Raw genomic sequence first — 26,352 nt, 5'->3', positions numbered from 1 at the left:
GAAGCCCAAGGTCAGAGTTGGGTCACTTGATTCCCTGTAGGTATAGGGTGGCTGGTAGGACTGAGATCCCCTCTCTCTTTTTCCAGTAGTCGCCCAGCATGGGTGGGGCCCTACCTGGGAGTGCCCAGCATGTCCAGACTCGTTCTGCGGGGGACTAGGCACCCTGTGTCTCTTCTGTCTTCATGCGCTTGGCTCATATTCCCTGTTCGGTATTTGGGCTGCCCCCAGCTCCGACCCTGCCTGGGGTTGCACCTCTGGGTCTCACGGGGACGGAACAGAGGGATGCTTGTCAACAGGCAGGGGCAGGCATGGTAGGACACATATGCCCACAGGTCACATATTGGGAAACTGAGGCATGGGTGGAAGCATTCTAGTTGGGGTGTGTGTATCTCGTTTGGATGCATGCTTTGTGCCTTCTTTAGATCCTTGATCCACTCTCTCCTGGCCTCAGGCATAAGCCTGGAGAGAACGGAGATTTTGTTCGTGTGTGTGCGTGGTGGCGGAGTAGCGGGGAGGAGCGTAACTTCAGAAATCCCGTGTAGAGGACCCCGTAACGGTACGCTCCAGGGTCCCTGCAAAAAAAAAAATCACTCAGGTTTGGGTCTCCTTGTGTTCTAAAGGCTTCAATTTGGGCGGTGACTGCGTCGTCCAATGAGAAGGGCGAATTTCTTTTAGGAGCCAATCCCGGAGGCCGCTCCTGTTGCCAGGCGCCGAGAAAGCAGAGAGTGAACGTCACCGGGAGGCGGGGCTAGAGCGCGGTGGGGGCCTAGGAGAGGCGGGGCTTAGGGGGAAGCCCGTTGCTAGGATACCAAGCGCCTCGCTCCGGAGAAGCGCGAACTGGGCTTGCGCGGCGGCGACGCGAGCGCCGGCGCGCCGCGGTTTGAAAGGCCCGAGCCCTGTGCGCTTGCGCACTCCAGCCCGCGCAGGGAGCGCTCCCCCCTCGACGCCCCCCAAACTCGGACCTTCTTTTATCTCTGGCGCCAGGCGAAGCCCGAGACGTTGACATGCCGGAGATCCGTCTCCGCCATGTGGTGTCCTGCAGTAGCCAGGACTCGGTGAGGAACTGGCGTGGGGGGGAGGCTGGAAGACGTAAGGGAATCCGTGCGGGGCACTACAGGAACTTTGGGAGTGTAAAAGGGAACTTCACGGAAGTCCATGGCGGGTTGTGGGGGGGGGGGCGGGATTCCAGGAGGCTATCAGGGAATTCTGGGAGAGATAGGGGAGCTTCTGGACAGGAAAGGAGGAACTGGGGAGCATCCCGGGTCTTCCAGAGGACTCGAGGCAGGGTGTGGTGGGACTAACGGGGAATTTTAAATCTGGGGGAGCGCGGACGGCTCCGGAGGACTCAAAGGAATAACCTGAGAGCCGAGGACCGAGCTCGCTTCCCTGTACCCTTACTTTCCCTTTTCCACTCTTATCTCCAGACCCACTGTGCCGAAAACCTTCTCAAGGCGGACACTTACAGAAAATGGCGAGCAGCCAAGGCAGGCGAGAAGACCATCTCTGTGGTGCTCCAGGTGATCCTGCCCTTCCCCTGTCTGCTTCCTAAGGGGAGTCTGGAGACTCAGGGTCCAGTCACACTGCTCTTGAGCCAGCTGCCAGTGGGTTAGGACACTTTTCCCTTCTGGGCTTCAGCTTCCTTCCCTGGAGAATGGGCCGTGTGATGGCTATGCCCCTTAGCAGAGGACAAGGGTGGCCCAAGGACTAGGCCAGGATGACCTTAGGAATCAACGTATGGAGCAAAAAAAAAAAAAAGGAATCAACGTATGGCCCCTGGGTAGGTTGCTTCTGAAGTCAGTGGGCGCAGGGCTGGAAGGGGTCTCTTGGAAGATCATGGAAACCAATCAATCCCATTTTAAAGATGGGAAGACTGAAGCAGAGTGGAGTGCAGGGGTGAAGTGGCCAGTCTCCATCTGTTCAGGAATGCTTGCCGGGTTCTTCTGAGTGCTCTCACCCAGTCTTATCCCAGCACTGTGAAGGTGGAGGGAGGCTGGGAGGAGAAGGTGGTTTGACCCATATGGTACAGAATTCGACAGGCTGTTCCTGTCAGGGATAAGAAACTGGTGGGAGGAGAGAGCTAAGCTAAGCGTTTGAAGCATCTGCTCTGTGCTGGGTACTGGCCTGGGTGTTTCATCTTCATGATCTCTCTTCATAAGTGTGGTGTGACACAGAGGCCCCTGTCACTGTCAAGTCAATGGCTTGCAAGATTCAGACCCACATTAGTGCTGTGAACCACTTTGTCACACTGCTTTGTGTTCACACACTGGCTTTCTTGATCTTGGTTCTATTCCTTACTTCTGAACGGAGGGGTGTTTGGGGAGGGATGTTGCAGGGCAAGGCTCACATGATTGTGTCGAACACATTCTCACTCTCTCTCTTGCCCAGCGGTTCTGAAAAAATTTGGAGTCACAGAGCCCTTTTAGAATTAGAAGCTGAGGATTATCTCCCCAGGAAAAATACACAGACCTATAAAACTTTATTTTTTTTTTTAATTTTTGTTTATTTGTGATAGTCACACAGACAGGGAGAGGCAGAGACACAGGCAGAGGGAGAAGCAGGCTCCATGCACCGGGAGCCCGACGTGGGATTCGATCCCGGGTCTCCAGGATTGCGCCCTGGGCCAAAGGCAGGCGCTAAACCGCTGCGCCACCCAGGGATCCCAAAAACTTTCTGATTTTAGAAATTTGAACATCTCCTCAGTCCCTAACATAGTAATAATAACGAGAGCTGACATTGATTTAACGTTACAACTGCCAGTTACAGTTTGGAACACCTCACGTGGATCAACTCATTGAATCTTTAAAAACCCATGACCTAAGTTTAATAGTACCTCCATTTTAGAGATGAGGAAACTGAGTCCCAGAGAGGTTATGCCACTTGTCTAAGAGCCAGTGTTTTAAACTGAGGGTGGTACAAAAAAAAAAAAAAAAAATACACACACACACACACACACACACACACACACTCTGAAGGAGGTACAGGTTGTTCATGATTTAGTCTTGGGACCTGAATTCAAGTCCCCATCTCTTTGTCTTACTCATTCTGTGACCTCAGGCACATTTTTTCATTTCTTTAAACCTGTTTTTTCACCTGTCCATTGGGAATAATGAGATCTAAGCCAAGGGTTATTGTGAAAATGTGGTGACATAATGTCTGCAGAAGTGCTCTGTCAACACGTAGATGTTTGTGTAAAGGGAGGGATTCATGTGTTTATTACCAGGTGATGATTCTGCTGGGCTCTCTTAGGGATCAGGTGACCCCAGGAGGATCACATTCCATTCTCTACCCCAGTGGCAGTGAGAGCAGAGAGACCTGAGGCAGGAGAGACATGACACGGGGTTGAGGGAACCAGAGGGGCCAGAGCGAGCACAGGATTCTCTTGGCTGGGGAGACTGAGGGAGATACTGCAGCTGTCACTGAAATGGGAAACCCAGAGAAGGGGCAGCTTGAGAAGCTGACACCTTCAGTTGGGATGTCCAGGTGTGCTGTGACTTTGGGACATCTGAGGTCCAGGTGGCAGTTAGGAATCAGAACCTGACCTGGATGGAGACAGACAAGTGGAAGTTGTCAGCACAAGGGCAGGACCTACAGACTCTGGAGTGAATGGATTCTTAGGTTCCTTCATTCACTGAGTAATTATTTAGGAAGCACCTTCTCTAAAGCACTGTTTCAGGTCCTAGGGCAGCTGTGAACAGCACAAGACAAAAATACGTCAGTCCTGTGGAGCTTTCATGTTAGGAGGGAAAGACTGATAAACCAGTAAGTAAAGCACCAGATAGATGGCGAGTGCTGTGGAGGAAAATTAAACCATTAAGAGGAAAGGGGAATACTGCGGCTGGGGGAGGAGGCAGTGGCAAGAAGTTTTGCTTTTTTTTTTTTTTTTAAGATTTTATTCATTCATTAGAGAGAGAGACTAAGACCACGAGTGGAGGAGAAAGGCAGAGAGAGAGGGAGAAGCAGACTCCCCACTGAGCAGGGAGCCCGACACAAGGCTTGATCCCAGGACCACGGGATTACGACCTGAGCCAAAGGCAGATGCTCAACTGACTGAGTCACCCAGGCGCCCTAAGGATTTGCCTTTAATATTGATCCAGGAAGGCCTCCCTGAGCGGGTGATGTTGAGCACAGGGAGCTTTGTAAATATCTGGGGAGGAAACAGACTGTGAGGCGCCTACATGCTGGAGGAACAGCAGGGAGGCTGGTTTGGGTCCAGTGGAGTTATCTAGGGTGGGGAGAGGTAGGAGATGAGCTAATGGAGCGGGGGCGTGGAAGGCCCCCAAAACACTGAAGGCCTGAAAGCCACTCTGACGACTTGCGCTTTTACTCTGGATGAGCTGGGAGCCCCTGAAGGGCTCCAAGCAAAGGAGGAACAGGTGTAGGCTTAGCTTCTCACAAAATCCTGCTTTCCTTATGGCAAATAAAGTGCAGGGAGCAAGCACAGGAGCAAAGCGACCTCATGGCGGCTGTTAATTTATCCCATGTGAGAGACACTGGGGGCAGTCTGATTGCATTTGGCTATTGCCAGTGTGCAGGGTCCAGTTCCTGGTCCAGATCCACCAAATGCAAATTCTGATTCTTGTCAAGTGAGCAGAAAGGCAGACATTTCCAGATCCCAATGCATGTGGATTAATCTGTGGGGTATTCTCCTACCCTTCATTGTTTTCCTCCCAAGTATATTATGCAACATCTGGATTGCCACACAGGGTTCATCCCTTTGCTCTCGTGACAGCCACACACACCTTTTTTTGTTGGCAGTAGCTGATGGAGGCTCCATGGATAACCCATCAGCTGCGCCAGGAAGAGTTCCAGCCCCTTGGCTAACCACTCCCGGGCTGGAGGGCGTGGCTGGGACACGATCCAGGTAGCTCTGGTGGCCGAGTGACGTGTGCCCTTTAGAAGAAATGCTTAACAGCAAGGTGGTGCACGTTTTGTGGTGGTTTCTCAGCAGTTCTGTAGCCACTCAGTTTGTCCTCATGACATTTTAAATTGTCTTTCCCTTATTTGATGTGTAGCAGGTGTACAGCGGCCCCCCAGACCTCATGCACTCCTTCCTGCCACCGCCAGGTAACCACCGCTCTGATTTTCAGTAGCTTAGATTTCGTTTTGCCTGGTTTTGAATTTTACGTAGACAGAAGCATCCGATATAGACATCCGTGTCTGGCTACTTTGCTCCACGTTGGTGGGTGTAGCTGGAGATGGTTCGTTCTCATTTCGGTAGAGTACTCCCCGGCTAAAGAACACCATTGCAGTTTTATTAGTTCTTTGAATGAGTATTACATGTATATGGTGCAAAGTTTAAAAGGCACTAAAGGATTTATGCCTGCCTTCCCCACTTGCTTCCATAGGCAGCTACTGTTAGTAGTTTCTCACGTGGCCCTCCGGGGTCACTGAACACACGTAACCATGTTTGTCCACCTCTTTCACCAAGTACACAGCATACGCACTATTCTGCTTGTTTTCTTTAAATTAAGCTAGATGGTGGAGATCTACTGGCACTGGGTAGAGTTTGACCTTATTCCTTTGAATGGTGCATAACCCTGCATTTCCTGGACGTGGAACAATTTTTTTTTTTAACACAGAAGGTCTCTCAGGAACTTTGTGGGCCTTACCAGCCCCATCTGTTTTTCTTTCATGAGTTAGGTCTTCCTGAGAAAGGTGCACGTGAATCTGGCCACAGATGACCGGCATCTCGTGCTCAAGCCTGCCTCCTGTCTGCTGAAACTGAACACTCACTCTTTTTTTAAAGTAGGCTCTACGTCCAGCCTGGAGCCCATTGGAGGGCTTGAACTCACGACCCTGAGCTCAAGACCTGAGCTGAGATCAAGAGTTGGACGCTTCACTGACTGAGGCCAGTTGGGCCCCCCCCTAATTTTTTTTTTTTTTGAGAGAAAACTCACGGAACTTGAAATTCACCATTTCAGCCACTTAAAATGTACAGTCCAGTGGGGTTTGGCATATTGATGGTGTTCTGCAGTCACTGCCATTAATCAAGCACATTTTCATTGCCCAAAAGAAACCCCATCACCATTCGACAGTCACTCCCTATTCCCCTCTCTCCTGCTCCCCAAGCTTCCCTGGCAGCCACTGATCCACTTTTTGTCCCTGTAGATTGGTCTCTTCTGGGCCTTTCACACAAACAGGATCATACACTGTGGCCTTTGTGTCTGGTTTCTCTCACCGAGCATACTTTCGAGGTTCCTACATGTTGTGTGTGTCAGCACTTTCTGTTCCATCCTGTGGGGATGCCATACAATGTGGGTCCATTCATAAATTGATGGACGTTTGGGCCGTTTCCATGTATGAACACTTTGGTCGGAAATTCTTTATCAAAAAGAGGAAATATAAGGGAATACATGTGCATGTTTGAAATAGAAGTAGTTAATATATGCAAAAAAAAAAGATCATTCACTTAGGTTACATACTGAGCCTTGTGCTTGTGGGAGAGGTAGAGATTGTTGAGTTTTTACCTCAAGGGTTGGAATAAGGGAGTTGAAAAGGAGTGCTGGGCTATAGGCGGGCAACTGGGTCGGGTTTTTCTCCCAGCCATTAGCCGCATGTGTTGTGAACTATTTCTTTAACCTGTCTGAGCCTGTTTCCCCATCTGTAACACCGGAGACTGACAGACTCTTCCTTCTAAGGTGGTTGTGAGGTGAGGATTCAGTGATGTCCGGCCCATGAAGAGCTTAGCCAACTGTGATAGACAGAATAATGCCCTCTAAAAGATATCCACATCCTGACCCCTAGAACCTGGGAATATGTCACTGTAAAGTGGCACAGGGGACTTTATGGATGTGATGAAGTTAAGGCTCTCGAATGGGTGAGATTATTGTGGGTTATTTGGGGGACAAGAGGGAGCCCAGTGTCATCACAAGGTCCTTATAAGTGAAAGGGGGGGGGGCAGGAGAACCAGAGAAGTAGATGTGAAGATGGAAACAGAGGCCAGAATGATACCCTCACTGGGTTTGGAGGCGGAGGAAGGGGCCACAGGCTGAGAAATGCATGTGGCTTCTAGAAGCTGGAAATGAGGCAAGGAAACAGATTGTCCCCTAGGACCTCCAGAAGGATTGCAGCCCCGCTAACCCCTGGATTGAAGCCTTGTGAGACCAAATTTCAGGCTTTTGACCTCCATTATCTGTAAGAGGCATTGTTTTGAGGCAGAAGTTTCTGATAATCTGTTACAGCAGCAGTAGGAAACAGATACACCAAGCCCCTGGCACACAGTGAGAATCTGAAAGTGTTGGCCTTGATGATTCCTTTGTGACATATGGGGACACTGAGGCAAGTGGCTCACCAAAGCCACTTGATGAGGAAGGGCAGAGCTTGAGTTACAACTTAGGAGACATTTGTTCCTTCAGCAAATGGTTACTAAGCACTTCCCATCCATCTGTCTGTCCATCCATCTGTCCATCAGGAATGCATTGAAAGCCTTCTGTGGGAATAGTATCAGCTGACATTTATGGAGTGTTTGCTCTGGGGCAGGCACTATCCAGGGGGCTTCATATGTATCCCTTGTTTGAATCTTCACAACAACTCAGTGAGTTAGAAGCTGTTACTGTGCCCATTTTATGGATTAGGAAACAGGCAGAAGGAGTGAAATGAAACTCTTTGCTCCAGCATCACAGACTAAGTATGCAGAGCTAGGAAGGATCAGACACCATGCTTGGTGTTTGGGACATAGTGGAAAATGACTTAGATATTGTCTCTGCCCTCATGGAGCTTAAAAGTCTGGTGGAGGAAACAGATGCTAGGCAAATGCAAATTAAAAGTGTAGTTACATAACATTAAGTGGTGATACTGAAGAAAAATAAGAGTGGTCTAGGCAAGGGGAATGGCAGGTGCAAAGGCGCTGTGGTGGGCAGGAGCTGGCCTGTTCCTGGGACAGAAGGAAGGCTGAAGTGGCTGGAGGAGAGCCATCAAGTGTGGCAGGAGGCTGAGAAGTCATGCTAGGATTTCTTGTGTACCTGGGCAGCAACCACACACCACCCCAGGGCTCAGCCGTGGAGGCAGGAGGCCAGCTTGCCTGAGCTGTGGGAAGCCCCTTCCCTCAGCACCGCCTATTTCTCTAGTGTACGTGTGATGTGGTGGAGGAGCACGCGTGGACTCCAGCCAACCTGCCTGGGCTCTGGGCCCGACTCTGCCACTCACCAGCTGTGCGACCTTGGGGAGTTACATAACCGCTTCCTGCCTCCGTTTGCTCATGTGTTAAGTGGAGATAATAATAGCCCCTGCATGGCAGAGCCGTTGTGAGGAGAGGAGATGCAAGTATTATGTGTCTGGTGCAACGTGAGCACTTAGATGTTTGCTGCAAGTGTTATTGTGGTGATTTTATTCTGAGTCATCTCAGCGCCTCTCAGGAGGAGGGTTATTAGGACAGCCCACCCATTCTGTGCAAAAGGGAACCATCGCTCAGAAGTTGCATACCACCCAGGCTTGCACAGCTTGGAAATGGCAAGGCTGGACTTGAACCTCACCCCAAGTTCAGGCTCCTAACTCCCATGTAAGGATGTCCCTGTTTGTGGCGGTGTGTAGGCAATCTGGGCGACCTCTTGCCGTTGGAGGGTGATAGGCAGACTGGAGCTTCAGATGATCTGGGGAGCAGTGGACTAGGTACCTTTGAGTGTTGTAATAACTTATCATTCTAGGAACCAAAGAGAAGAGACTTGGACTAACTGCCATTAGTTAACTAACATTCTTAATGAAGAAGCGTTCCTAACTGCCTTCTGCCCCCAGTTAAAGGCTTTCTGTGCCTTCAACTGTCAAGACAGGAATGGCAGGACCTTTGCAGGGAGCCTTCCTCCAGAAAGATAGCTCTCTTCTTCCTTCAAAAAGTAATTATGGAGCATTGACTGACAATGCCTCCTGGCTGACAGGGGCACAGTGCCCTACTACATGCTGTGCAGTGTGGCCATAGTATTCATGTGTATATTCCTGGACTTGGTGATTATCCCCATTTTACAGATAAGGATACTGAGGCTCCAAGAGATTGGCTGATAAGGCCATTTAGTTACTGCATTTTGCAGCTGGGATTCAAACCCAGAAATCAGTGATGAGCAAACCCATACCAGGCCCCTATCCTGGGGGAGCTTCCTCAGAGTCCTGTGTGATTAGGGGGTAGAGGCAACAGATGTGCCATTTGTGTACATGATTATTTGAATGAAGTTAGAACCCTGGCAGGTGCTATCACGGTGCACTCCATGGTGGCAGGTACCGTGCCAATCTGGCAGAGTCTGAAGGAGTTGGGGCTCTATAAGCTAGTGTGGGAGCTTAGGCATACATTTGGTGAAGATTTCTGAGCTCCATTCTGGGCCATGCCCTGTGCTACATGCAGGAAATACAGTGGCACCCCTCACCCTGGCTCCCACTGTCAGAGTTGACATTGCAAGGAGACATGGCAGATGGGGGTCATCCCTCCCGAGGTCCCACAGTGAGGCCAGGGACAGAGCAGGCACTGACAGTGGGCTTTCCTCCTCCCACAGTTGGAGAAGGAAGAACAGATCCACAGTGTGGACATCGGCAATGACGGCTCGGCCTTCGTGGAGGTGCTGGTGGGCAGCTCGGCCGGAGGGGCTGGGGAGCAAGACTATGAGGTAAGCAGGGCTTTGTGATGGGCCCCATACCGATCCCTACCCCAGATGCCCCCATCACTGCTTCCTCCCCAGGTCCCTGGGTTCTAGGCTGGGGTGGAGGCAAGTCACACAACCCTGTGCCCTCTGGAGGTACAGACACAGGTGATAAACTGCATACCAGGGCAGAGACCCACATTTGCGTGGGGGCCAGGGGCAGGGGCATGAATAACCAGATGCACTTGTTTGGTCTAAGAGGCCATCACTGCTTGAGAGCAAAACTGCTTGTCTCTGGTCCCAGGAGTTCTCACAGATGTCCTGGCAAATTGAGATTCTGCATTGTTTGGGATGCCTCTGCTAGTCACTTCATATGTGACAAATGCTTATAAGAGAAGGATTGCCTTTTGCTCTATTACAGACATTTTATTTATTTTTGTAAAGGTTTTATTTATTTGAGAGAGAGAGCAGGGGGAAGGGCAGAGAGAGAGGGAGAAGCAGGCTTCCCACTGAGCAGGGAGCCTGACTCAGGTTTGATCCCGGGTCCCTGGGATCATGACTTGAGCTGAAGGCAGACACTTAACTGATTGAGCCCCCCAGGCACCCCTATTTTATTTTATTTTTGAAGATTTATTTATTTGAGAAAGGGAGAGAGAAACAGTGTGAGCATGAAGGGTGGGGAACAGAGGGAAAGGGAGTATCTTCAGCAGATTCCCTGCTAAATTATGTGGAGCCTGACATGGGCTCGATCCCAGGACCCTGAAACTATGACCTGAACCAAAATCAAGAGTGGGCCACTTAACTGACTGAGCCACCCAAGCCCTAGGTGCCCCACTCTGTTACAAATTTTTAAAAGTTGGCACAATCCTTTTCTTACTAGTTGAATTCATTAGAACTGGGAGAGATCGTAGTTAGCCAGCTGGCTAATCCACAAAATGTTTTGGGGTAGAAATAAACCTACTTGAAAAAACAAGTTTACAATTTTAAGTAGTAAACCAGTTTTCTACAAGATGAGTTTTTTTCCTTGCTGTGAGAAGTTGTTTTTAATTGAAGTATATTTTGCATACGATAAAATGCATAGATACTAATGTACAGCTCAAGGGCTTTTAACTACCGTAGGCACCTGTGTAACTGCCCCCCAGGTCAAGACATGGAGCATTGCCGGCATCCCCAGGAAGTCCCTCGCACCCCCATCCTCCGACCCTTGCCGGCTCTGGCAGCCTGTGGTCTCTCTGTCACTACAGACTAGCTTTGCCTATCTTAGAATTTTATATAAGTAGAATTTTACAGTAGGTACTCTTTTTTTGTGGCTGGCTTTTCTCATTCACCGTCCTGGGTGGGGTGTTTTTTTGTTGTTGTTTGTTTGTTTGTTTTTGTGATGTCAGCCAAGTAGCATTCACCTTAGGCAGAGACCACAATTTGTTTATCCATTCTCACGTTGATGGGCATCTAGGCTGTTGCCATTTTCTGACAATTACAAATAAAGCTACTGTGAACATTTTTGTACAGACCTCTGCACAGAGATCTCTTTTGGGTAAATACCTAAGAGTACATGTAGGGTAGATGTACATTTTAATCTCATTAGACACTGAAAATTTTCCAAAGCGGTACCATTTTACGTTCCTGTCAGCAGAAGCTGAGAGTTCTAGTTGCTTCGTATCCTTACCTATACCTGATGTTACCAGTAATTTTAATTTGTTAAATTTCAGCCATTCAGATGTGGTGGTATTATGACTAAGTTGTGTTTCCTGACAAGTAATGACATTGTGTAACCTTTCACATACTTACTAGCCATTCATTTTATCTTTTTTTATGAAGTGTCTCTTCAGGTATTTTGCTTGTTTTTTATTGGATTGTTTGTCTTTTTGTAATGGATGTTAATCATGGGTTTGTTTATTTATTTATTTTTTTCAGATTCATGTGTTGCAGATTTTTCCCCCAGTCTATGACTTGCCTTTTGGCTAGCTTTAAAAAAATTTTTTTTAAAAATTAAAGTATAATTACCATACAGTGTTATACTAGTTACAGGTGTGCAATGTAATGATTCAGCACTTCCATACATCACTCAGTGCTCTTCACGGTCAATGTACTTACCTTTCCATTATCTTAACAGTGCCTCATGATGAATTGATGAAGTCCAATCAGTCATGGTTTTAAGCTTCTTCCTTTCTTTCTCCTTCCCTTCCTCCCCATCCTCTCCCCTCTCTTTCTCTCATTCTTTTTTTCTTTCTTTTCTTTTTTCTTTTTTTTTTTTACTTTTGAGTGCCTTTTGCATCCTATGAGGTATATTTGCCTGTCTCAAAGTAATAGTATAATCCCTGTATTGATTTATTACAATTCTAGAGGTCAGAAGTCCAAAATCAGTGTCAGTGGGCTAAAATCTTAGTATTAGCAGGGCTAGGTTCCTTCTAGAGGCCCAAGGGGAGGATCCATTTCCCTACGTACTGCAACTTCTAGAGGCTGCCTGCATTTCTTGGCCTGTGGCCCCTTCTGTCTTCGAAGGCAGTGATCACAGTACTCTTACATCTGCTTCCATCCTCGCTTCTCTTCTCTCCTGCCTCGCTCTTTCTATTAAAGACCCTTGTGATGACACTGGGCCCACCTGGATAACTCAGTGTTATCTCCTCATCTCAAAATACCTAATCACATCTACAAAGTCCACAGGTGCCAGGGAGTAGCACATGGACCTCTTTGGGGCACCATGATTCTGCCTACCTCCATCTTCTGTGTTTTCTTCTAGAAGCTTTATAATTTGAGATTTTACATTTATATCTGATTCATCTCAAATGAATTTTTGTATATTGAGTGAAGTAGAGGAAAAGGTCATTTTTTTCCTTTTTTCCTTTTTTGTTTTTTTGTTTTTGTTTTTTTGTTTTTTGTTCTTGTTGTTGCTGTTGTTGTTGAAAATTCTCTAAAAAAAGATTTCCCTGGGGTGCCTGGCTGGCTCTGTTGGTGGAGCATGCAATTCTTGATCTCAGAGTTGTGAGTTTGGCCTTACACTGGGTGTAGAGATTACTTAAAAATAAAATCTTAAAAAAAATTTTTTTTTCTTTTTTCCCACTGAATTGTTTGGATTCTTTTATTGCAAATTAATTGAGCATATATGTGTAGATTTATTTCTTTACTTTCTATTCTGTTTCATCAACAGGTATGTTTATCTTTGTGCCAATACCATATTGTCTTAATAGGAAATATTGAGGGATGCCTGGGTGGCTCAGTCTCATGATCCCAGGGTCCTAGGATTCAGTCCCACATTGGGCTCTTTGGTCAGTGGGGAGCCTGCTTCTCTCTCTGCCTGCCACTCCTCCTGATTGTGAATGCTCCCTCTCTTTCTGTCTCTGACAAATAAAATATTTTTTAAAAATAGTAAATATTGGGATCCCTGGGTGGCGCAGCGGTTTGGCGCCTGCCTTTGGCCCAGGGCGCGATCCTGGAGACCCGGGATCGAATCCCACGTCGGGCTCCCGATGCATGGAGCCTGCTTCTCCCTCTGCCTGTGTCTCTGCCTCTCTCTCTCTCACTGTGTGCCTATCATAAATAAATAAAAATTAAAAAAAAAAAAGTAAATATTGGGATACCTGGGTGGCTCAGCAGTTGAGCGTCTGCCTTGGCTCAGGGCATGATCCTGAGGTCCCGAAATCGAGTCCCACATCAGGCTTCCTCCATGGAGCCTGCTTCTCCCTCTGCCTATGTCTCTGCCTCTCTCTCTCTCTCTGTATTTCTCATGAATAAATAAATAATATCTTTAAAAAAAATAGTAATATTGAAATCAGATTGTGGTGGACTTCCAGCTTTGGTCTTCAAGAGAATCTATTCTAGATTCTTAGCATTTATTTCCATGTAAATTTTATTTATTTTTTTTTTTAATTTTTTTTTTTTTTTTTAATTTTATGATAGTTACAGAGAGAGAGAGAGAGAGGCAGAGACACAGGCAGAGGGAGAAGCAGACTCCATGCACCGGGAGCCTGACGTGGGATTCGATCCAGGGTCTCCCGGATCGCGCCCTGGGCCAAAGGCAGGTGCCAAACCGCTGCGCCACCCAGGGATCCCTCCATGTAAATTTTATTTTATTTATTTATTTATTTTTTAATTATTATTATTTTTTAAATTTTATTATTTATGATAGTCACAGAGAGAGAGAGAGAGAGAGGCAGAGACATAGGCAGAGGGAGAAGCAGGCTCCATGCACCGGGAGCCCGATGTGGGATTCGATCCCGGGTCTCCAGGATCGCGCCCTGGGCCAAAGGCAGGCGCCAAACCGCTGCGCCACCCAGGGATCCCTCCATGTAAATTTTAAAACCAGCTTATAAATAACTTCATTTATTCCAGACTTAGGAAAAGTTGCAAAAGTAGTACAGAGGATTCCCTTATTTTTTTTTTTTTTTAGAGGATTCCCTTATAACCTTCATGTACATCCCCCAAATGTTTGTTTGTTTTTACATCCCCCAAATGTTAACACAGGTGTACTTTTTTTTTTTTTTACTGAACTGAAAGTAAATTGCATATGTGATTTTGTGTTATCTATTCCTGATAAATACAGTGGATATTTCCTAGAAAGAGAGATACTCTCTTACTTAACCTCAGTACAATTAATCAAAATTAGGAAATTAACCTTGATGTAGTACTCTGTCATCTGATCTCAGGCATTATTCAGATTTTCTTCATTATTTCAATGATGTTCTTAATAGCAAAAGAAAATTCAGAATCAATGTATTGTGTTGATTTGTTGTGTCTGCTTGGTTTCCTTTTTCTGGGAACAATTCTTGTGACTGTCTTGGTATTTTATGCCATTGACATTTTAGAAGAGTAGAGGTCAGTGACTCTGTAAAATATCACTTATTGTACAAAATGTCTCATGTTTCCTGATAATTAAATTTAGGCCATACACCTTTGGCCAGAACACCACACAAGCGATGTTGTATTTTTCTCAGTACATTGGATCATGAAACACATGCTACTGACTCTATGACTGATGATGTTAACTTGGTTCATTTTGTAAAGGCAGTGCAGGCCAGATTCGTTCACTATAAAATTATTGTTTTGCCCCATGTAATGAATAAGTATTGTGGGGAAATACTTGGAGACTATATAAATAACTCACCTATCCACAAACTTGTTTTAACATCTATTATTGATTCTTGCCTAAATTTTAAATAAAATATTTTATTTATTTATTCATGAGAGATGCAGAGACCTAGGCAGAGGGTGAAGCAGGTTCCCCATGGGGAGCCCATTGTGGGCCTTGATCCCAAGACCTCAGGATCACGACCTGAGCCAAAGGCAGACACTCTACTACTGAGCCACCCAGGTGCCCCAATTCTTGCCTAAATTATTGATGCTATTTGAATGATATATATATATTTTAAAGATTTATTTATTTGAGGGGAGGGCAGAGGAAGGGGGAGAGAGAATCTCAAGTAGATCCACACTGAGCAGAGTCTGACACAGGGCTTGATCTCAGGACCCTGAGATCATGAGCTGAACTAAAGCCAAGAGTTAAGTGCTTAACTAACTGCACGGGCACCCAGGTGCCCTTGAATGATGTTTTTGTTTTGTTTTGTTTTGTTTTGTTTTGTTTTTTTAATTTTTAAATTTTATTTTCCAGTTGTTGATAGCATGAAAAAAAAATACAAGTGATAATTGTATATTGCCTTGTATCTTGTGACCTTGCTAAATTTAGTTATTCTTGTAGGAAAATGCCATGGGATTTGTGTAGATCCCTTGGAATATATTTTTTTAAGACTTTATTTATTTATTCATGATAGACAGAGAGAGAGAGAGGCAGAGACACAGGCAGAGAGAGATGCAGGCTCCATGCCGGGAGCCCAATGTGAGACTCAATCCCGGGACTCCAGGATCGCGCCCTGGGCCAAAGGCAGGCACCCAACCGCTGAGCCACCCAGGCATTCCCCCTTGGGCAGTTACATTGTATGTGAATAAAGACAGTTTTCTTTTTCTTTATAATCTTTATGCTTTTTTTTTTTCTTTTTCTGGTTTTATCACACTTGACTAGTATCTCTAGTGTTGTGTCAAACAGAGGTGATGAGAGCAGACATCCTTGTCTCGTTCCTGATCTTACTGGCAAAGCATTGAGTCTTTACCATGAAATACAATGTCAGCTGGAGATTTGTTTATAGATGTGTGTTGTCAGGTTGAGGACATTATTCTCTAGATTACTTGATGGAGAGCTTTTTTTCATGAATGTGTTTGGAACTTTATCAGTTGCTTTTTCTGATCTGTGAGACACATTTTCACAGATGAGGTTTTCCTTTGGCAAACATTCTAAAGGTTATATGAAGTGCAAAAACGTAAATTGAAGCACATGAAATTTTGAAGAGTTAATTTGAACAAACAATTCAAATTGGGGGCCCACACTGAAAATGATTAGGGGTGCTCTGTGGGCAGACTAGGACAGAGCTTTTTATAGAGAAGATGCCAAAGGAAGCCAAAGACATGATTTAATTGGCTGGAGTTTAAACAGTTGCCTCATTTGGGAAAGTCTAGTTATTTTGCTGTTAAGTTGTTCTTGAATTTCATTTTCTCAGACTTGAGAAATTTAGTTGGCTGTTTATGATTCATTGTGTTTGCATTTCATTTTCTGACTCTGGTGTAGATTTGGGTTTATTTACAGGGGCTCCCTAAGCACTAGAGTCACCCAGTCTAAACCCTGCTTGTTAGCTGTTTTAACAAAGTCAGCAGTCTTTGAGACTATTAAAAAAAGTTCTCTGTTCTTCTTGGCAAACAGATTTGGATTAAAATTCTACTTATAACGATGGAAACTGAGTAAGTGCATTTTTAGTTAAAGTTTTATCATATCTCTGGGCACCTCAGTGGCTTGGTCAGTGAAGCATCTGCCTTCGGCACAGGTCATGATCTCAGAATCTCAGGATGGAGCCCCACATCAGGCTCCCTGCTGAGCAGGGAGTCTGCTTCTCCTTGTGACCCTCATCCCTCTCCTTTTTTTTTTTTTTTTTTTTTAAGATTTTATTTATTTGTTCATGACAGACACACAGAGAGGGAGAGAGAGGCAGAGACACAGGCAGAGGGAGAAGCAGGCTCCATGCAGGGAGCCCGATGTGGGACTTGATCCTGGGTCTCCAGGATCCGGCTCTGGGCTGAAGGCGGCGCTAAACCACTGAGCCACCCGGGCTACCCCCTCATCCCTCTCCTTCTCTCTCTTTTGTTTACTCTTTCTCAAATAAATAAAATCATCTTAAAAAAAAAAAAAGAATTAGCAACTAATATTGAACCCAATAGGCAAGAAGACTAAGGTGTGGTGAAGAAGTAATGCAGGGAGCAGTTGCCAACCCAGGGGCTGGGGGAACAAAAGGACATGGAATTACTGAAATGTTGTTTAGAAGCTTGGAAGCGGGGTTCTGCAGAGCTGAAACTCAAACCTGGAGAAGCGGGCGCTGAGAGGGGCCAGGTGAAACCAGCTCTGCAGATATTAAGACACTGAAACCAGATTCCTCTGTTGTCCTGGGGTGGGGCTCTGTAGGAGCCCAAACACACCAGGAGTGATGCTCACAGAGCTGCAAGGAGATGGTGGGGCAACAGTCCTCCTTCCTTTTGCCTCTCAGCCTCTCTGTAGCTCCTCCTACTGGCAGGGCCTGAAAAGGAGCAGCTGGAGAAGCTGACATGTCCCCAACCAGTGTCTCAGTGCTGAGCCCCAAGAGAATCACTTATAACTGGTGCAGCTCTCCTGGACCTCTGGATTCTGCTCTCTCCTTTCTGGCCTCTGATAATTCCTTTACTTTCCATGAGCTCAACCATGCATTTGCAAAAGGTATTTGAGTATTATGCCAGTCGTTGTGACAATTATCTGCTTGGAGAGTTCTTTAGGTGGTGTAGCTGACTCTATGGCCAGATATAGAAGACCCTATGAAAGAATTCAGAGACGGTTTGTTTAGACCCGAAAGTTGCAGGATCTTTCTGGGGCCTGTGTCAGGGAGAAGCTGACTGGAGGTGCAGAAGCAGGGGAAGAAAAAGGCGTCGGGGCAGGGCAGCCTGGGTGGCTCAGCAGTTTAGCGCCGCCTTCAGCCCAGGGCGTGACCCTGGAGACCCGGGATCGAGTCCCATGTCAGGCTCCCTACATGGAGCCTGCTTCCCCCTCTGCCTGTGTCTCTGCCTCTCCCTCTCTCTCTCTCTCTCTCTCTCTGTGTCTCTCATGAATAAATAAATGAAATCTTTAAAAGAAAAATAAAAAAGAAAGAAAGAAAAAGGCGTCAGGGCAGGTGGAGGTACAGTCTGGATCCGGTGACTCCCTAGGCCCTACTAGGGCCCCTGCTTTCTTCCCGGCACCTAGCAAGTATCATTTCAATCAGCCAGCCCTGCTTCTTCTTCTGTGTTCCTTTTCCCAGGTGCTGCTGGTCACTTCATCTTTTATGTCCCCTTCTGAGAGCCGCAGTGGCTCCAACCCCAACCGTGTTCGCATTTTCGGGCCAGATAAGTTGGTCCGGGCAGCAGCTGAGAAGCGCTGGGACCGTGTCAAAATTGTTTGCAGCCAGCCCTATAGCAAGGTATCTGGGGCGGGAGCTGGGGGTGCAGAGTCCTCAGTTGGCACGAGAGAGGTGAGGGGCCAGTGTTGAGTCCCAGAGGGCTGGGAGGACGGGGCAGCTGGTCCCCAGGGGGCTTATGAAGAGGCTGGCTTCCAGAGGTCTCTGAAGTGGGTTTGCAATCCTTCCTGTAGGTGACACTTCATTTTCTAGAGGATGTCTGGGAATGGTGAACTGCAGGATCTCAGAGGGGAATGGGAGAAGGGGGCAGCTGACCTGGCAGAGGAATAGTCTAACAGTTACCATCATGGGACCTGGAATCAGACGCTGGGTCCCCCACTTCTTAGCTGTGTGACCTTGGGCAAGTGCCTTAACCTTTCTGGCCTCAGTTTCCCGATCCTTACAGGGTTGCTGTGAGGTAGGAATGCTAAGCTGTGGTAATGACAAGACTCAAGTATGTCATGATACTCCCACAGAGTGGAGGTAGACTTCTTACCCGCGGACCTGTCTTGGGGAGTATTTGGCTGGTCATCCAGGGACCCAGGCTCCTCAAGATCATGGCTCTGCGTCTAGCCCAAAGAGTGGGAAAGAGTCTGGAACATTTCTGTGTTCCAGAAGTGGCACACAGTGCTCCCTCCCATTCTGTAGTCAGGAATTCGGGCATGCAGGAGAGGATTCTCTTGGACACCCAGCAGCCTTGGCCACTTGCCATGAGGCTAACGGAGCTAGTGCACATAAAGGGCTTACAGCCAAGTCCGGCCCAGAGTTAGGGCTCGCTAGCGGCTAGTGTTCTCCGGGCACCTCCCTAGACATGTGTGTCCATTAGAGGGAAAGAGCCAGAAAGGGGTCTTCCCAGGTGAAAGGGGCTTGGAGCCAGGCCTTTGTCCTTAGCCAGGCTTTATGACCCCCACCTCTCTTTCCCAGGATTCCCCCTATGGCCTGAGTTTTATACGGTTTCACAGCGCCCCAGACAAAGAGGAGGCAGAGGCCTCACCCCAGGTAAGCTCTACCCACCCACCCCCAGAGTCTTCTTCCTACTACTTCACCCCCACCTGCCAATAGCCACTCACTGTGCTGACCTTGTGAGACCTTAGAAGGTGACCAAGCTTGGCCAGTTCCGTGTGAAGGAGGAGGATGAGGGTGCCAACTCCCTGAGACCTGGGGCCCTCTTCTTCAGCCGGATCAATAAGACCTCCCCAGGTGAGTGTGGAAGCTTGGGTCGTCAGTCCAGGGTTGGAACCACAACGTGGGTCTGAGGAAGGAGGAGCCTAGGGACTCCCGGGTGGGAGGGAGGAGGCGGCTGGGGGTCTGGACCCCCGGATCACTACTGGGCTTTGGGAACAACACTCTCTCCCAGGGGTAGGAGCGAAGGGTCTCAGGGCCTAGATCACCCAGATCCGCTTTCTCCCTCTGTAGCTGCAGCCACTGACCCAGCAGGACCCAGCTATGCAGCTGCTACACTGCAGGCCTCTAGTGCCACCTCTTCACCCTCTGCAGCCTCCAGGGCAGTAGGCAGCACTTCCAAGGTGAGATTGTCACCTGGTTGGGTGGAAAGGCAGGAGAGAGTTGAGAGGCCTCAACTCATCCTAACCCCTCAGCCTCAAGAGTCCCCCAAAAGGAAGAGAAAGTTAGATTTGAACCAAGAAGAAAGGAAGACACCCAGCAAACCATCAGCCCAGCCCTCACCACCTGCCATCAAGAAACCCAAACGTGAGCACTGGCTTCCTTGTTCTTGTAGGGGTCTGTGCTCTTATGTCCTGGGGAGGAGGCTGGGGGCCTGGACTCCTGGGTCTGAGGGAGGAGGGGCTGGGGTTTAGTCCCAATAGCACTAAGTGAATCCACTCCTTGGCTTTCCCAGTGCCAGCTCCCACCCGCACCCCAGCCACCCCAGTCCCTGCCCCAGCACGAGGCACAGTGCCAGGGAAGACCCGAGAAGGCGCCGAGCCCAGGGGACCACGAGCTGGCCCGCAGGAGCTGGGGAAGATCCTTCAGGGTGTGGTGGTGGTGCTGAGTGGCTTCCAGAACCCCTTCCGCTCAGAGCTCCGGGACAAGGCCCTAGAGCTGGGGGCCAAGTATCGGCCAGACTGGACTCCAGACAGCACCCATCTCATGTAGGCCTGTGCCCTCCTCCCCATTGTGCCCCCTGGTGCTTCTCTGTCTCCCTCTGGCTCCTCCATCTTGCTCTCTCCCTGTCTGCTTGTCTACTGTCTGTCTCTGTCTTTTTTTTTTTTTTTTTAAGATTTTATTTATTTATTCATGAGAAACACAGAGAGGGGGAGAGAGAGAGAGGCAGAGACACAGGCAGAGGGAGAAGCAGGCTCCATGCAGGGAGCCTGATGTGGAACTCGATCCCGGGTCTCCAGGATACGCCCTGGGCCAAAGTCGGCGCTAAACCGCTGAGCCACCCTGGCTGCCCTGTCTCTGTCTCTTCGGTCCTATCATCTGCTTCTTACTCTGATTCCTACATCTTTCCTTTGGTCTCCTAACATCTTTTTCTGTTTCTCTCATATCCATCTCTTTCTCTCTCTCTCTCTCATTCTTCTCTCTTCCCCCATCCCCATCTCTTCTCCCTTGCTCCCCTCCCCCACCCACCACCGCAGACCACACCTGACTGACCACACCCTCCCTTCTGCTCCCCCACCAGCTGTGCCTTTGCCAACACCCCCAAGTACAGCCAGGTCTTAGGCCTTGGAGGCCGCATTGTGCGGAAAGAGTGGGTGCTGGACTGTCACCGAATGCGGCGACGACTGCCCTCCCGGAGGTGAGGCCTCACCACATTCATGCACTTCATACGGATATGTGTGTGTACCTGCTGACCCTGCCCCTTGTCCCCACTCTGGGCAGCGCCGGGGATCTGGAGAGTGGTGAGACCAAGGCCTGCCAGTGGGGAACACAGGCGGGCTCCTCCAGCGTCAGCAGGCTTCTGAGAGGCGGGGCAGGGGCTGCACGGCTGCTGAGGAGGAGGGAGGACTTTCCCAGGGTCTCAGGGCTCTGTGAAGTCGGCTTAGGGAGAATGAGAAGCATGGCAGGCTGGAGAAACTGCTGCAAAAGGCGCATGTGCCTAGCATGTGAGAAATCCCATGTAAGCATCAGCTGTTCTTGTTGTGATAGAGCTAGGGACCCCTTCTCCTGGAGTGTCAGCCACTTAAGGTCCCATGCCATGAATATAGTGTCAGGGTCTTTAAAAACATATTTGCTTTTGAGGATTTTCCCTTGACCGATAGGTATTCTCCTAATGAGAAACTGCTTTTGATTCTCAAAGGGGAAAATTATTTCTGGGTTGTTGTTTTTTTTTCCTTTCTGAAATGGGGCATTTCTTTCCCAAGAGGGTGGGGAAGCAAGCCAGTGAGGCCAGTGTCTCTGCTGTGGTGGCTGTGGTGACTGATGGGTTCAGTGGGGCCCTTCCAAACCTGGAAGCCAGGGCATCCTGAATGATTAATAAATGCCAGTTGCTGTGGCTTCCTGAGCACTGGCCCCTACGCCCACCCCATATCCTCTGGAGGACACGATATGCCGTTTGTCTGAGGCCTGATTCCTCCTCCTAGGTACCTCATGGCAGGACCAAGCTCCAGCAGTGAGGATGAGGGGGGCTCTCACAGCGGCAGCAGCGGGGATGAAGCCCCCAAGCTTCCCCAAAAGGTCCTATGCCCCCTGCCATGGTGGGGAAGGTGCAGTGGGAGGAAGACATGGGTCCGTTGTGGAACCCCAGACTCTCCATCCCTGTCTTCAGCAAGAACACATACTCATACCCATGCTGCCTTCCCTTCTCAGCGCCCCCAGACCAAAACTAAGCTGCCTCAGGCAGCAGGACCCAGCTCACCCCAGAGACCCAAAACCCCAGAAGAGACCAAACCAGCCTCACCAGGGCCCCAGGAAGATACGGACAGTGAGGGGGAGCAGTCAGGTCAGAACCTAAGGGAGGAGGGGTTGGGGGCCTGGACTCTTGGGTCTGAGGGAGGGAGGGGGTTTTAGGTCTTAAGCCTGAGAGAAGAGGGGGCTGGGGACCTGGACTGCTGGGTTCTTGGAGAAGAGAGGGATGAGATCCTTCAGATCCGAAGGGAGGAGAAGGGGCTGGGGGCCTGGACTCCTGCATCTGAGGGAGAAGATGGCTGGAAACCCAGACTCCTGTATCTAAGGGAGGTAGGGCTGGATCCCAGACAGTGGACCTAGGGGAGGGGAGGCTGAAGTCCCAGATAACTGGATCTGGAGGGCAGTTGAGGTTGAGGCTTGGCATGCCTGCATCTGTGCTTGGGCGAGAGACCAAGAAGGAAGGTTACCAAACACGTGCCCTTCATTGACCAAGCTTCCACTTGCAGAAGAACAGGGCAATGGGGCAGAAGATTCTGGGGATACCGAGGATGAGCTGAGAAGGTAAGGTGGGGCTGGGGGTGTCGAGGTAGTCCCAGACTTGGGTGGAGGGGGATCTGGTCTGCATGCTCTTCCCCAACGCCCTGTTGTCTCTCCCAGGGTGGCTGAGCAGAGGGAACAGAAGCAGCCCCCTGACCAGGGGGAAAATGGTGAGGACCCGTATGCAGGATCCACAGACGAGAACACAGACAATGAGGGTCCCCCAGAGTCTCCTGACCTGCCAGTTCCCGAGCTCCCAGGTAGGAAATCCCTCCCTGCCTCCTCACATGGGATCTGCCTTTCTCAGTTCTCAGCTGTGACTCCCACCACCCAACCCTTGGATTGAGGCTGCTTCCCGTGACTTGTGATTTGTCTCCCCACCTCCTTCCCCCATAATCCCTGCCTCTGCTACCTTTTTGTTGTCTTAGGAAGCAGGCACCCTCTTAGGACTTCCCTCTCTGTTCCCCTTCCTGACTTCCTGCTGTGACTGCCTCCATCACAGCCCAGGGCTGGGCATGACCCCCTCTGGCTTTCTACTCAAGTGCCAATGGTGCCTCCTTCACCACCTGCCTCTCGGGTTCAGGTCTGTCAGCATGGGAGGTCACCCAGGCACACAGGTGACATGGGCATGGGTCTCTTGGGGCCTCAGTGGTGATGGCATTGCTATTTGTCCTCCTAACATGAGTGCAGGGGGCATGGGACAGGCAGGGGTGAGAACCTTGGCCAACAGAGAATGGAGGGAGGAGCTAGGCAGCCAGGGTCTGCACAGAGGTGAGGGTCAGTGGCAACTGGAAGAGGCTATTTCTATACGGTTCCCTGTGGGTCTGATGGGCAGGAAAGTACTTTGATCCTCCAAAGCCCTAAAAGTGTCATCCGCAGATTGATGATTTGGAGAACCATGTTAAGATGGAACAAAGAACAGAGGTGTCCTGAAGGTCAGAGCCGGAGAAGGCACTGGCTGGTAGAGGACTGTGACAGCCAGGGTGAGCAAGTGACAGGCTCTAAGGCTATGAACTGGGCCACATGAGCTAGGTGCCACCAGCCCATCTGTGATGTACCTCATGGAAGAAACACATAGCAATAATAGTCATTTGTCTCTCACCATGAAAGCAAAGCAAAACAAAACAAAACTCCAGTTCCCAGAAAAGTTCTATGGGCCTGGCTGAGAATCACTGTTTGTGACAAGTGTCTCTGCCAGGGCATGAATGAACAGGCCACCCAGCCACTACACTGGCCTCCTTCGGGTCTTGCCTTCAAGTGCTCTGTGGCTCCTGGCTGGTGCTTTGAAACTCCAGGCGCCTCACATTTGGCACCTCCACCATCTCTCCTGCAGACTTCTTCCAGGGCAAACACTTCTTCTTGTACGGAGAATTCCCTGGGGACGAGCGGCGGAAGCTCAGGCGATATGTCACAGCCTTCAATGGGTCAGTCTCCAGGGGTGGGGGCGAGGGCAGAGAGGGATTATGCTAAGTTGTGGGAAGGAAGGCGATTGGGAAGATGGAGAAGGGGTACAGCTTGCTGGATGGGCACAGGCTCTGCTCGCTCTGCTGGGCCCCCCTGGATGTATAACTTTCCCTCTCTTCCTCTTCTCTACAATGAGGCCCCCCCTTCCCACCCACCTTCTGAAAGGATTAGCAGCAGTGGGAGCCCTTGGTATTGTGGCTGTGGCAAGGCTGGCTCGGGGAGAGTGGGGGCCCACAGGGTAGCCTGTAGGGAATGGAGGTGAGGATGAAGGGAAGACAGCCTTGGAGAATGGTTGAGGAGTCGGATGTCAGGAGAAGAGACACTGACTCTCTGCCTCCTGCCAGGGAACTTGAGGACTATATGAGTGACCGGGTCCAGTTTGTGATCACTGCACAAGAGTGGGACCCCAGTTTTGAGGAGGTGAGCTCCAGAGGGGTGGGGAAAGGGACACCCAGACCACCCTTGTGTCACCTCCACCATCACTCACTCACATGTTCCTGTATTCACCCCTCCCCACCTTGCAGGCCCTGATGGACAACCCCTCCTTGGTGTTTGTCCGGCCCCGATGGATCTACAGTTGCAACGAGAAGCAGAAGTTACTTCCCCACCAGCTTTATGGGGTGGTGCCCCAGGCCTAGAGTATGTGCTTTCATGCACTTGCACATGCTTGAGCGCGCGCGCACACACAAGATGAGCTCAATAAAGGTGACCTGGTTTGGAGTAGCTGCCCCTCTTACTCAGAAATCTCCTGAACCTCCTAGAGGGCCCCAGATTGTTGTCATAAGCTTGGTTTTTGCTTCCCTTCTGAGGGTCAGGTGTCTTGGCTGCCTTAAGACCCCTGCCCTGGGGTCCTAGAAAGAATGAGGGGTTCTCTTTTAGGGGTTAGATAGGGAAGGAGCTCTTTGTCACTTCTCCCTGGCAACTTACCCCTGTAGTGGCAGGTGGCCGGGAATTGGGATTCTAACCCATTGAGCCCATTCCTAGGTCTTGTTTGTCCCTTTCTGAGTCCTGGGCTGGAGGCCTACATGCTCGTGAGGTGCTCATGCTCCCCCGGGGCCAGGGATATCTCCCTTTTTTCAGGGCTTTCAGAAGTGGTTGTGGAACTGTCCCCAGCATGGTAGAACAGGGGGAAGGGGCATTTGAGCCCCCTCAAGCCTCCACCACATTTAAGTTGGGAACTGGGCAAGTGTTAGAGAAGTGGACGGAAGGTAGGATGGAGTTCTAGGCAGGGGCCGGGGCATGGGCAAAGGCCTGGCTCCCTGGGGTCAGTTGCTTAAGAGGCTTTAGGGGCAGATCTGTCTGGAAGGATGGACATAGTCTTTGCAGCTTTGCTAACATGGTAGCCTGTGGATCTGGGTAACTATAAATGAACTGCAATGAAATGAAGGGGAAATTTTACTCTGTCGATGACACTGGCTACCCTGCAGGTGCTCTGTGGCTGCTGTAATAGAGTGCACAGAGAGAGAACATTTGCTTCACTATAGAAGCAAAAGGACAGGGCTGTCCCAAAGGGCTGTGAACACCAGGTTGAGAAGCGTGGACGTTATCCTGGAGCTGGGAAGGTCAGGAAGGGGTTGGAGCAGTCAGACCTCAATAACAAATGACCATAAACTTAGTGTCTTAAGCCCACGGAAACTTACAGCTTTCCAGGTCTGGATGTCTCACATCCAAAATGGGTCTACGGGGCTAAAATTCAGGGGTAGGCAGGGCTGTGTTCCTTTGGAGGCTCTGGGGAAATCTGCTTTCTTGTCTTTTCCTCTTGTCTTCTGTATTTTTTTTTTAATATTTTATTCATTTATTCATGAGAGAGAGAGGAAGAGAGGCAGGGACACAGGCAGAGGGAGAAGCAGGCTCTATGCAGGGAGCCGGACATGGGACTGGATCCCGGGTCTCCAGGATTATGCCCTGGGCTGAAGGCAGGCACCAAACTGCTGAGCCACCCAGGAATCCCCCTGTCTTCTGTATTCTATGAATATACTTCTGTATTCAAAACCAGCAGTGGCCAGTAGAGTCTTTCTCACACCAAAGCACTCGGACAGACTCTCTTGTCCTCTCCTTCCACTTGTAAAGATACTTGTGTTTACATTGAGCCCACCTGGATAATCTAGGATAATCTCCCTGTTTTTTTTTTTTTAATTATTTTTTAAAGATTTTATTTATTCATGAGAATACACAGGAGAGAGAGAGAGAGGCAGAGACACAGGCAGAGGGACAAGCAGGCTCCATGCAGGGAGCCCAACGCGGGACTCGATCCAGGGTCTCCAGGATCACGCCCTGGACTGAAGGTGGTACTAAACCTCCGAGCCACCTGGGCTGCCCAATCTCCCCGTTTTAAAGTCAGATTAGTAACTTTGATTCCTTTGACCATAATTCTTTGCCACGTAGCATGTTCACGGGTTCCAGGGATCAGCATGTGGACGTCTACGGGAGGCCGTTATTCTGCCTATGGCGCCCACATGTGTGAGACAGTGTAACTGCAGTGTGGA

At 49.2% G+C, this 26,352-nt stretch overlaps 1 protein-coding gene across 2 annotated transcripts; it reads left to right on the top strand.

Moving 5' to 3' along the window:
• Positions 1-792: 792 nt before the first annotated feature.
• On the top strand, positions 793-24,586 carry XRCC1 (X-ray repair cross complementing 1). Of its 2 annotated transcripts, none has more exons than XM_026013833.2 (17): positions 793-1,055; positions 1,425-1,517; positions 9,477-9,587; positions 17,921-18,079; positions 18,980-19,054; positions 19,150-19,255; positions 19,472-19,581; positions 19,654-19,765; positions 19,914-20,166; positions 20,700-20,816; positions 21,601-21,694; positions 21,827-21,959; positions 22,372-22,426; positions 22,523-22,662; positions 23,736-23,826; positions 24,211-24,286; positions 24,391-24,586. In XM_026013833.2, the coding sequence occupies exons 1-17, from the start codon at positions 1,005-1,007 to the stop codon at positions 24,502-24,504; spliced, it is 1,890 nt and encodes a 629-aa protein (XP_025869618.2). In that variant the 5' UTR covers positions 793-1,004; the 3' UTR covers positions 24,505-24,586. The 2 variants fall into 2 exon arrangements, 1 of the variants encoding a protein (XP_025869618.2); XR_012000700.1 differs by having other exon boundaries at positions 829-1,055; positions 22,523-23,385.
• Positions 24,587-26,352: the final 1,766 nt, after the last annotated feature.

The sequence above is a fragment of the Vulpes vulpes genome, chromosome 1, assembly GCF_048418805.1.
Source record: "Vulpes vulpes isolate BD-2025 chromosome 1, VulVul3, whole genome shotgun sequence".
NCBI classification, from domain to species: Eukaryota; Metazoa; Chordata; class Mammalia; order Carnivora; family Canidae; genus Vulpes; species Vulpes vulpes.
The sequence above is the reverse complement of the archived record's forward strand: the minus strand, read 5'-3'. Positions and strand labels throughout refer to the sequence as shown.

Excerpts from the sequence above, each read along its gene's own strand:
- XRCC1 (XM_026013833.2), top strand. The coding sequence starts at position 1,005 with ATGCCGGAGATCCGTCTCCGCCATGTGGTGTCCTGCAGTAGCCAGGAC. Across the intron at positions 22,427-22,522 it reads ACCGAGGATGAGCTGAGAAG|GGTGGCTGAGCAGAGGGAAC; the intron begins GTAAGGTGGGGC and ends TGTCTCTCCCAG. Across the intron at positions 24,287-24,390 it reads GGGACCCCAGTTTTGAGGAG|GCCCTGATGGACAACCCCTC; the intron begins GTGAGCTCCAGA and ends CCCACCTTGCAG.